The 12745-nt window shown below is 35.6% G+C and overlaps 1 protein-coding gene across 8 annotated transcripts in view; it reads left to right on the top strand.

Moving 5' to 3' along the window:
- lrch1 (leucine-rich repeats and calponin homology (CH) domain containing 1) overlaps nucleotides 1-12379 on the top strand; it is a 44910-nt gene extending 32531 nt beyond the window's left edge. For 3 of the 8 annotated variants that reach the window (XM_084122804.1, XM_084122806.1, XM_084122805.1), the window contains 5 exons: nucleotides 472-585; nucleotides 4423-4532; nucleotides 4688-4825; nucleotides 5416-5493; nucleotides 8640-10699. In XM_084122804.1, coding sequence (XP_083978930.1) covers nucleotides 472-585; nucleotides 4423-4532; nucleotides 4688-4825; nucleotides 5416-5493; nucleotides 8640-8921 — 722 coding nt within the window. In that variant the 3' untranslated portion in view covers nucleotides 8922-10699. Of the gene's footprint in view, nucleotides 1-471; nucleotides 586-4422; nucleotides 4533-4687; nucleotides 4826-5415; nucleotides 5494-8639; nucleotides 10700-11951 lie in introns of those variants that run through there. The other 5 variants (XM_084122807.1, XM_084122809.1, XM_084122810.1 and 2 more) reach the window with 3 other exon arrangements.
- The last annotated feature ends 366 nt before the right edge of the window (nucleotides 12380-12745 follow it).

The raw sequence follows: 12745 nt of genomic DNA on the forward strand, positions 1-12745 counted from the left end.
GCAGAACAAAGAAATGTATACAGGTTTGGAACAACTTGTGAGTAAATGATAACAGATTTGTATTTTTGGGTGAACTATCCCTTTAACAGAATTATCATGCCCAGAGTCTGACATAAATAATAGTCATTTGTACCAGGCGCATAACAGCATGCCAACAAACTGGTACTGAAATACTGTTAACATTGACTTCTTTTGTTTTTAATATTTCTCTTTTGTGTTGTGCTGCATTTACGTCACTTTGCTTTGCATATCTTCCTGTTTCCTTCTCTTCCCTTTTATTTACCCGTTTCCCTGAACTGCTGCTTGCCTGCTTGTGTGCTCTTATTACACAAACTACTGTTGCTCGGCATCCTCCCATTTTCTGACTGATACCTGAAACCCCTGCCTGTTCCCTTTGGTTTTCCAATGAAAATCCCTTATTTGGCTCCTCCTCCCACTGGCACTGCCCTTTATGTTGATACCTGCATCTAGCTTCGCCCTCTGTGCCATGCTCGACTCGGCCCTGTCCCCTCCCACTTACACAGGCCCTGCCCACCGATAGAGACACGCCCCCTAGCCCAGCTGAAGGAGACATGCCAAGCAGTGGTAGGTCTGCTCAATGTATCATCCTGTACAGTCACATACCTTACAGTTAGTCTCTTTGAGTTTTCTTGTCAAAGATGAAATGTCAGGTGTTTTTATTCTTCTTTATAATTATCTATTAGAATTTGTATATTTTTATTAATTTTCTTTATTATTTTTTTCCTTTTTTGTTGAATGCTAAGGCATTGAGTCACTATCATAGAAATGTGAATACACCCTTAACCCTAAATATTAAATTAGTATGAAACTTATTCTGTAGTCTTTGCATTACAGGGTTAAAGGGGTCATATAATGTCATTTTTGTACAAGCTAATATGATTCTTTAGGGTCTAAATTAAAAGTTTGTAATATACTTTAATTAAAAATTCTCATTAGTATTGTAAGAAAACACTCATTTTACCTGGTAAAAAACAGCTCTGTTTTCAGCTCGCCGTTTCAGTGCATGTGTCTTTAAATGATAATGAGCTTTGCTCACCCCGCCCCTCTGTTCTGTGCGTACACCGTTTAAAATAATAATACAAAAACCATAACGCGTTGTTCATTATAAACGTGGGATTATGAATTATATTGAGAACGTCGTACATAGAAAACATGCCATAATGTACCCTGAGTGTAAAAATAGCCACATTCATCGTGAAGCGTGCAAGCTATTTGCAAAGATTAATATAAAGATTAATATAAAGGTCAATAAAACGTTACACTCACTTGTTCTTCTGGAGGTTCAGCAGGAACATGAATAGTTGGTACTGATCCTTTTTTCTGGAGCAGCTTCTTAGCAAAAACAGCTTTATACTGACCCTCGTTTGTAAAGCAGTCTCGAGTCTGGTGAAATGATTCGCGCAAACATGACAGCATTGACGTTGATCGTGGGGAATATTCCCTTCGAAAACAAACTCAGCCACTGCGTCTTCAGCTGTACGGATTTAGAAACATCATCAATATGACTGCTGTGTTCGTTATTACACCCAAGAACAGAACACCACAATCGTTAGACGCCATTCTGCTCAGCACTCCAGCTATCAACAATGAACGCGCCGGTCGGCGTGCGCTATGATTGACAGCTCGCTCACGAGGGTGCGAGGGCGGGTCTGTGTTTGAAACGCTGCTGTCAATCAGCCATCGTGGGAGGGGCGTCGATATTGTGACGTCACAATATCGAACAGCTTGATTTGAGATGGGGGAAAACATATAAGAAGATTAAAAAAAAAACACTGGATGGATTTTTATCATTTTATGATGGTTGTGTACAGGCACTGCCAACACACATTTCAGTACAATCAACTTGTAAAAGTGCATGTACCATTATATGACCCCTTTAAAGCACCCAGAACACCCTAGCCACCGCTTAGCCAACGCCCTAGTACACCCAACTCTCTAGATACCACATAGCAATGCCTAATAACATCCAGAACACACTAGCAACTGCTTTGCAACACTCAACTCCAATGCATTGCAACGCTCTGGCAACCACCCACAGTACCCTAGCATGATGGCAGCAGATTTTTGCTTGGCAAGCATTACTTTCATTATCCTCAGACAATGTAAAAATCTAGTTTGTCCAACTTTTTGTCTCTTTTAATGCTTGAGTATCAGCTTTTAGAAATGACAAATTGTTTTTCAGAATACTTCAGCCTACTGACCAGCATTTCACTTTCAACGGGTGTTTGGTTGACTCAGAGAATTTGAAATCTTTTTGAAAGTTCATATGTGGAAGAAATGAATTAAATAATTATTTCCTGACAAGATTCACTAGCACCAGCTTCTAATTAAAAGGTTAATTCACCCAGAAATTAAAATTCTGTCATCATTTACTCACATCATTCCAAACCTGTATGACTTTCTTTCTTCTACAGAAGACAAAAGAAGATATTTTGAATAATGTTGGTAACCAAACCCGTGGTGGTGACCATTGACTTACATTGTTTGACAAAAATAACTGAGACATTTCTCAAAATATCTTATTTTATGCTTCACAGAAGAAATAGTCGTACCGGTTTGAAATGACATGAATGTCAGTAAATGAGAACAGAATTTTAATTTTTGAGTGAACCATACCTTTGAGCTTAGTAAAATAGTCACTCCTCATGTACTGACATTTTTTTGTATGAAAGTAAAAAATGTTTCTGAGGTTTGTGGTGTAGCATTAAAGGGTCTTTTAAAACACAGGAGTGAATGAGAGGATGTGGTTGGGCTGAAATTTGGGGTGGCCCAGTGGCTTTAAATGGAGATGCGTGTATTTATAGAGCTGCTATTTTGAAGCATTAGATAATGGCCCCAGAGGGAAAATCAGACCTCCATTTAAGAGGAAATGCTTTCAGAGGATGAAAAACTGCCAGGAGACATATGTACTTGCTCATCGTCTTACGAGAAAGAAAGAGATAGAGGTTGTAATGGAGGAAAAAACATTTTAGTAATGAATAGCTTTATACTAATGGGTACTATTGAACTTCATATTATATTGATATGTGTGTTGCTCTTAGAGAGATAGTGAGATAGAAACTAAAGAAAATGCAAGAGAAAGACACTTTGTTTTAAAGCTAAAGTTTAATTTGTGTCATTAGCTTAAAAAAAAAAATGTTTTCAAACTTCAAACACAGCTCGGTTTGCTATTGGTACATAAACAGATAGCCCCGCCCCAAAACTCACACCATTGGTTGAGTCAGTGTTTCTATGTTATGCTGGCAGAAAAATAAGTATACAAAAACATAATAAATACACACGTTTAAGTAAGTATATACGCTGTGAAAACATAGACATGCCCCTGAAGCATGTCTTTTGACTCAAGTCTGAATGACTTTTAAGCCATCTTTGTTTCTCCCTGATGCTAACACACATACACACAAGTTCAGCCATCTACATGGGGACATTCCGTAGACTTCTACTGTTTTTACATACTGCTAGTTATCCTATCTGGATTTTTACAATGAAAAACAAAGGAGATTTTGTCAGATTTATCTCACTTTGGGGTATAAATTTGCCCCAATAATGTTTAAGTAGGTACACACATGTTCATGTTTTATGGGGACTTTCCATAGACATAATGATTTTTATACTGTACAATCTGTATGTTTTATTCCCTTACACTAACCCTACCCCTAAACCTACCCATCGCAGAAAACTTTCTGCATTTTTACATTTTCAAAAAACGACACTTAGTATGATTTATAAGCTGTTTTCCTCACAATGATTTTCAGATATTGCCGTTTTTGTGGGGACATTTTGTTAATGTAGGGTTTACCAGGACCACACACACACACTTTTTTTTATTTATTATTCTGCCTAGAGAAGTGTAGCATATGCTTGCTGTATTACATCAATGTCCAAGCACAGAAACATGGCTCCAGGGCTTTAAACTGTGAAACAACAAAAAGAGGGAGGAATGTTCTGGAATAGCATATTTTTAGTGTTCCCTTCATACTGTCCTCTTCCTTTCATTTTTTCACAGGATGAGTAGTTATGCAACTAGAGGTGAAGGAATACTCAGATGTGTGGAATGAAGTGTTGTGCTCTTGTCTTTCTCAATCTTCCTTTCTCTCATGTCTAGACCAGTGCTCCCTCTTGTGGGGAAATATCATATAATAAAGGCTGTGAGCTGTCAGATATGGACAGTGCCTTCAAAGTTCCAAATGTTCATTGTGATTGCCTTTTGTCCATTAAAATGCCAAATGTACACATAATGCCAAAAGTAGTGACATTTAATGTCAAAATCGCCATATGTAACCTAACGTTTTCCGATATTATTATGGATTTGACTTTAAATCGTGTCTTTATCCATGTGGGAATAAGACAAGAGATATAATGTGCTCTCTGCAGACTGATGACGGTTCAGTTGTGTGACAGTGTTTTTCAGGACGCAAAAGACTTTGGAATCAATGGATCCTCAGTTCACCATGAGGAGAAAGATGGAGCAGCTCAGAGAGGAGCTGGAGCTCACAGAGCAACTACGAGAGGTACGAAACACACTCAGGCAGAAGCTGAGTATATAAACTAACTATATTAGTTAGTTAGTTGGTCAGTTAGCTTGACTGACTAAAAATGACCCCACAAGATTTAAGATTTAAATGAAAATGTTTTATTTATTACCAAATCACATTGATTTTGCCAGAGTATTGAGAGCAGACTGAAAGTAGCTCTTCCTGGAGATCTGGGATCCTCTCTCATGGATGGGGTCGTGCTTTGTCACTTAGTCAATCACATTCAGCCGCGTTCAGTGGCCAGTATCCACGTACCATCCCCTGCAGTGGTGAGTCATCTCTGAATGATCCACACATTCACACAAACACTATACACTACCATTCAAAAGTTTGGGGTCAGTAATCTTTTTTTTAAGTTTTAATTTTTGAATTCTCTTATTCTACATTTAGTAAAACGGTAATATTGAGAAATATTATTACAATTTAAAAAAACTGTTTTCTATTTTAATCTTTTTTTAAATCTTTTTTATACCTTTGATGGCAAAGCTGAATTACTCCAGTGTTCGGTGTCACATGATCCTTCAGAAATCATTCTAATATGCTGATTTGATGCTCAATAAACATTTATTATTACTATCGATGCTGAAAACAGTTCTGCTTTCACTTTGATAGTTATTTTGTTCAGAAATTCTTTGAGTAGAAAGTTCAAAAGAACAGCATGTATATGAAATGGAAATCTTTTGTAACTTTTTAAATGTCTTTACTGTCAATTTAGATTAATGCATCCTTGATGAATAAGAGTATAAATTCTTTTAAAAAAATCTTACTGACCCCACACTTTTGAACAGTGTATGTTGACTGAAGTTCGTTAACCTGTTTTTTCTCTCTTTTTTGATATCTGCACACTTTAAACCTTCAGCCCAAGCTTAGCATGGCTAAATGTCGCAGAAACGTTGAAAACTTTTTGGACGCCTGCAGGAAAATGGGAGTCCCTCAGGTGAATATGTAATTATTTTTTGTGAATGCCAAATGAACTAGATCTGTTTTTCAAGGGCCACTGTTTGTACGGGTTTTGCTGTACTAGTCTCTCATGTACTGTCCTAAATTAAAAGCATTCATTTACTGGTATTGGTGGGGTACAATGATGTCTTCTCAGTATAAGAAGTCAATCACAGATTAAATATATTGTTAGTGTTACTGAACGAAAGAAGCACAATTTATTATACTATTTTTGTCCGATTCGGTTGCTAATTTGAAATGTATTATTACTGACAAACAGTTTCTAACAGTTTCAGTCTTTCCCCATTCAAGTAAATAGGAGCTCTTCTTGTATTCATATTTCCTACATAGAAAATAGCTGCTGGTATTACTGCCAACTGAGCTGTTAAAGAGACTGTCGTCTAATTCGTATTTGGTGAAAAATTCACCCTGTGACCCTGATCCTATAGATTTGACAGATTATAACTTGTCTGTCATTGAAGTGGACTGTTAAGGGGGATTTCCACTGAATTTCCTGACTAATCTAAATCTCTTTCTGGGAAACCTGCCCGATTAGTTCAAATGAGTTTTTGTTCAAATGAACCTGTACACCCAGGGCTTCTTAAAAAACAGGTTCTGGTTAAAAACATGTTATCACTTGATGACATAACTGATTTTGATCATCAGCCACCCCTAATCTGATTGGTTGAAGCAGCTGAGATTGCCTCAAACTGGCCTATGATCAGTCATGCCTTTAAACGTTTTGGAGCCTTGTGTTTAGCAGCTTCAAAAAAAAAAACCTGGACCTTCTCTATTCAATAGATTTGGGGGAAAACTGATCATAGAACAGCAGTAACAGGCACTTTCTCACAACCTCATACTAGAGCTGCATCATGCCCTTGTATTAAGATTTTATCACCATCATGGCTTTAGGCTTCATCCATTGCCACAGCTTCATTCCATCCTGTTACTGGCTCTGACCTGCTCTCTGATAAATCATGTTTCTTCGAGCTGTGACAGAGAGTGATAAACAGACAATGGAATATTGACACAGGAGTGGAATGAATTTCTGTGTAAATCGTCCATAAAACCATTATTTCAGTGTAACAACTTGCGTAATACATTATCCTAAACACAAAACAAGAAGCAATTCGTTTTTGTCCAAAGTAGTAACAATGAGCACAACGACCATGTTCCTTTGAAACATGGACGAAATGTTTGTTGTTGATATCTCTTTTTGTGTGCATGTGGTCAATTTTGGGTCCACTTTTTACATTCTTGCTCAAACTGTGCAAAAGTTTGTTTTTTGTTCAAAAGTTTCGGCAATTGGTTGTGCCATCCTACCCTCCAAAAAATGGTTATTCTACCATATCAGTGGCCTTTCTAGTAGTAACCCAGATGTTGTCTTCATGTCTTTATGGGTTGAGCTTGGTCCAAGCCATTCATAACAGGCTGTTCTGATCGTGCCGTACAGGAACCTTGTAGTTGTCATAGCTTGTGTCTGTAGTAGCAGTAGCTACTACAAGTCTGCATGGCAGCTAGCTTTGTCATTATGTGTCTTTTGTGTTTGCTACCCTGTTACGTGTAGCTGATACTGTTTAACAGGCTTGTTTATACTGTTAACGTGTTTAGGGATAATGTGGCAAGCCTTGTTTGTTTGGTAACTTTTGGTCTTATATAGATTTATATATCATTGTTTTTATTATTAACTTACTAGGGGTGTAGTGTAATTGTTGAGTTACGCACTAGTGTAGCTTGACCTGCTCTGCTCTTTACTGGCTTTTGCAGCTCTCTTGCTTTGTACAGTTTTTAATGCTGTAGCTTGACTTGTGCCTGGCATACGCTCAACTACTTCACATGCTCTGCTAACCACCATGCTAACAGCATCTGTCCCAGCCACAGCTGCCCTCTGAAACAGAGACAATGACTTATAATGTTCAACATCTCTCTTGGAAAACTCTTTTTCAGAAGGCAGTAAGAGGTCCTTCTCGGGAAATGGTGCCATTTGTGCTTGAAAATTTGAGGATTTTGTCCTACTTTATTTTACAAGGTTAAAAAGATGATTTAGGGGAAAAAAAGCCATACTTTATTTTCCCCTCATGTTTCACATTTATATTATTCTGGAGAAATAGTCTTTTTTTCTTTTTTTTCAAAGGTCACAGAAAATTTTTAATTTATACACTTTCAAACATTATTATATACACTATTGTTCAAAAGTTTGGTGTCAGTATGATTTTATTTTTAAAGAAATTAATAGTTATTCAGAAAAGACTCGGTTTTAAAGTGACAAAGTCATTTATATTTACATTTTTACATTTTCAACTTTGTTAATAATAAAAAATGTTTCTCGAGCACCAAATCAGCATATTAGAATGATTTCTGTAGAAAAACAAATGTATTTACACCACATCACATTATTTAATCAATGTTCTTGCCCTTTGTGATTTATTTAAAAAAATCAAAAAAAAAATCACCATTTTTGTTTCTATAAACAGCTGAATCAACTATTGAGACTGATTCCAATATGTGTGAGCAAATAGAAATACGTGAAATACTGTAATATATAACTTTGTTTGAACCATGTGGTCAACAAAAACAAAAATATTATGATATAATTTCTTTATAGGTCAGAAAAATGAAGTAATTTATAAAGAGGTAAAATGTCACAGTAAAAGAGGTTGAACAGAACACTGTTTATAACCCATGTAATGGAGATGAACGAGATTCATTTTGATGAAAAACTTTTTTTTTTAAATAAAGTATAAACTTTTTTGTTAACAATATTTCAAACTGGTTTTAGCAGTACACACTAAATCAAGTGAAATGTATCAAACTATGTGATTTAGTCCAGTATCTTGGACACGCAGTCATGGGAACACGCATTTCTTACACATATGGCACTGTTTCCTGAGAATGATCCAGAATTCTTACCGTTTATTGAGCTCAAAGCATTTTACCTTTGACCTTTATCACTGTCTAATCACCTTCCTTATCTTTCTCTGGTGCCGAACGAATGATCTCTCCTCTTCTCATTTTCCCTCTTATTTGGTTTTATTTTCCCTTTGTTTCTCCCTCCATCTATACTTCATTCTTACTCTATTCTCTTCAATTCTTCCTCTTCCTGGTTCTCTTTGTCATCCCCTCTATGTTTTGAATCCCTCTCAGTCCTCTCTCTGTTCGGCTTATGACGTTCTGCAGTGTAACCTGCGTCCTCTCTGGGCCGTGGTCGCGGCCTTGCTCATGTTGGAGAGCACAGGAACAAGGCAGAAGGAAGGAAAGGTGGAGAGTGGCAGGGAGAAAGAGACAGAGGTCAAGAAGCTTATCCCCGAGTCCACTCAGACTCCACCTCCTTCCTGGCAAATATGGGATCTGATTGGCTCAAGTCTGCTTCACGTTTTCTGTCTGGTGATGCTGTTTGTGGCCTACAGCTGGAGTGAATTTAAATAACATGCATGCACTAAAACACACAAATAACACATTATATCATTTATTGTCTTAGAAAGCACATCGAACGTCTTAAAATGGAGACTGCCTGTTTTTTGAAGGAAAATATGTATTCCTGTCAGTTGGAGCAAATGTTATTTGTAAAAACTTAAATCTTAACTTGGCTATGGTGAAACCATACATAACACAAAACATTTTTGTAACACAACATGTGCTCCTTAATACAGGAACTTGATGCTTTCATGTTTGAGGGAGTATTATTTATTAGTTGACGAATATAATATGTATTAGTCTTTGCAAAATGCTAAGGAAACCATCTTTAAACAGACTTTTTGCAAACATTTACGCTGGAGGTGCACTGAGCACTTTAATAAGGAATGACATATGGCCAAGTTCTCACTCACTTTCAGTCTCTCTAAATCTTGTTGCAGAAACGCTTAAAAATAAAGGTTCTTTATTGGTTCCATGAAGAGCCTTTAACATCCATAGAATTTTTTTATTCCACAAAAGGTTCTTTATGGTGGACAAAGGTTCTTTAGATTATATAAATTGTTCTTCACACCGAAAAAAAGATACTTGATAATGGAAATTGATAAAGAACCCAAAATGGTTCTATGGCATCACTGCGAAACCCCCCTTTTGGAACCTTTATTTTTAAGTGTGAAGTTGAATTTCAACAGTCATAACGCTGAACATTTTTGTGGTCCTCTTGAAAAATTCACATATAAACAATATAAGTGGTGTAGTTACTAGCATCTGCATGACAAAACTAAAATACTAGAAACGGATATGGAGGTTTTGCATCATGCCAATGACCAGCAATGTATCAACAGGAATCAAGGTCTGTTTCAAACAAACAATTTATAGACGATAATATGAGGACACTTGAGTAAGTGAAGGACCAGATGTCATTAAAGCAAAACAATAGCTTTGCTTTGCACAGAAGTCTTGTACGGTGAGGTTAAAAATATTAATCATTAGCATAAGGGCTAATTAATCTGTTGGATGTAAAAAGCAGCAACTTTTGGTTAACAGTGTTTTTAAAAGCAGCAGTTAAGGACTGATCTTTTCAAGTTGATGTGTTATTGAAAATTATTATATATCATGCGCAGTCATACATGATTACAGTGTTATTTTATCCAAAACACAATCAATAGCATTTTCTTTCTCCTTATGAGAGAGATCCGAATAGGACTAATGGATCGTTTCTTTAATTTCCTGTTAATCAGAACAGCAAAATGACACACAGAGTGAACCAAAACAAATTTTTTTAATTAATGTAATATGCATAATTCCACAGAGAGGTGACTAATCCAAACCAAACAATGAGGAATAATGGGCTCTTCATGAAGATTTTCTTTATGTATTCTATCAATTATCTGTAATGAAGGGCTGAGGCAGGTTTTTAAATTATGAAATATCAGATTAACACAATTTGTATGAGTTCAGTAATTAAGTGCAATCTCTGTTGTATGTAATTACCTGCTGTGAAGGTCCGTGCACAGGGTTTCTCTTGATTGTAATTGGATCCTCTGATTCTATTTTAGGTTCTGATCTTTATCTCACATAATATAATGACCTTGTTCATCTCATCACAGATAAAAGGAATTATTAAAAGGAGCGGTTAGCAAATGAGCCGACAGTGATGTCACTGAGGCCTCTTGACATCATTTCCTCAAAATATAAAACACTTTGAACCTTATCTGTACGATCACATCAGTTATAATTGGTACTGCTTTCATCATCCAGTCTGACAAAAATAAAAGGCAATATTGACTCTTCAGGAACTTTTGTTTGGTATAATTTCCCAGTTGTTTCCTCATTTCTCAAAAAAGCTACCAAATGCAAAAAGTGTTTGTAAAAGGCTTAAATGAGACTGCATAGGATGTTCTGACAGATCAGCTGCTTCTGTTTGTCCAGATCTAGACTCTTAGACTCCTCTCAGTGTTGAATTATGTGCAGTGCTGCTGCTGCTTATGGACTTTGTACGGCATTGGGTTTTATGATCCTATATATGAAAAGGAATAAATGTACAGTTTGGGTTGTTTTTCTCAGCTTTGTGGTTGTTTCATTAAGACATTTTTGTCTTACAATTTAGCTCTTGTTAATGTTCAAACATTTGGATTCAGTAATTTTTTTGTTTTTGAAAGAAATTAATGTATTCAGCAAGGGCTCAATAATGTATTGAGTGACAGTAAACAGTTTTATAATGTAACAAAAGATTTGTATTTCAAATCAATTCTATTTCAAATAAATGCTGTTCTTTTGATCAAAGAATCCTGGAAAAAAAAATCACAATTTCCACAAAAATATAAAGCAGCACAACTGTTTGTGTAACTTTGATAAAAATAAGAAATGTTTCTTGAGCAGCAAATCAGCATATTAGAATTATTTCTGAAGGATCATGTGATCATGTGCTGAATATTCAGCTTGGCCATCTCAGGAATAAATTACATTTTAAAATATATTTAAAGAGAAAAAAGTTATTTGACCCCAAATCGTTGAACAGTACAGTATGTGTATAGGCTTTAGTGTCTGAGATGCAAATATTTTATATATATATATATATATATATTACATTTTTGATTGTTTGAATAACTGATATCATATTGGGCATCACTGCTAAATGAGGTGAGTCTTTATGAGTTTAATTAACTGCATTTAGTGGCGAGTGCATTCAGTTTAAATGAAGCTTTTTTTTGTAATTGTATTTCTCTTTATGGTTTCCACTCCTTTTGACCAGTCAAATGTACAGTTGTTGTGATTACTTGATTACAAGGATTTAAAAAAAAAATGTGTTTGAAGAAATTGCTCTTGATAACAATTAAATGTTTTGAGCTGAGCATAAATGTAAAAAACTAAAATAAATAAATAAGGATAATTCACTTTAGAACATTACATGACTTGAGATTTGAATAATTTGACATCTCATTAAAAAACTTCTTCATGCCTGAAAATGTCCTTATAACTGTGGATCTGTTTCCTCTCTGACTAAGCACATAATTTGTCCTCTTTGTGAATCTCTCTCTCCAGGATAAATTATGTCTGCCACATCATATTCTGGAGGAGAAGGGGCTGATCAAAGTTGGCATTACTGTCCAAGCTTTGCTGGATGAGAGTTCCACCAACCAGACACTCTTCACATGAGTCACACACACAAACACACACTATTCCCTGTGGATGGACCTCTACCACCAGATGATCTTTGAGAAATTCCCTGGACACTGTCCATATATTCTTATTATCTTAGCTGATCCTCAACTGCAGGTATATGCTCATGTTTTCCTCACTTTCTTTACTTTTTTATTTAGTACTGTTATGTGATCACTGTTGCCCAGGCCATAGTCGTGTATGCAAATTTAGCTCAAAAACTAGCTTAAGATATGAAATTCCTTTATTTAATATACATATTTATTAAGCAGCTAGTTGAGAGATGCACAATTCCTGATTTATATATAGTGTGTGTGTATATATATATATATATATATATATATATATATATATATATATATATAGTGTGTATATATATATATATATATATATATATATATATATATATATAGTGTGTATATATATATATATATATATATATATATAGTGTGTGTGTGTGTTTGTTTAGATTATATGCTATTTGTGTTGGGCCTTTAGTGATCTAGATTTAAAACACTCGTCCTCCCAGTTTTGATATTGATTTTTTTTTTTTTCTCGATTGCGAACACACAATCAATCCAACAATTCTCACAACTATAAAGACCATCTCAAAACTACACACCAACTTGCACAAATCTCAAACTTCCATTCAAATCTAATTTTAGTCAAAATATTCT

Source organism: Abramis brama, assembly GCF_963993115.1.
Source record: "Abramis brama genome assembly, chromosome: 8".
NCBI classification, from domain to species: domain Eukaryota; kingdom Metazoa; phylum Chordata; class Actinopteri; order Cypriniformes; family Leuciscidae; genus Abramis; species Abramis brama.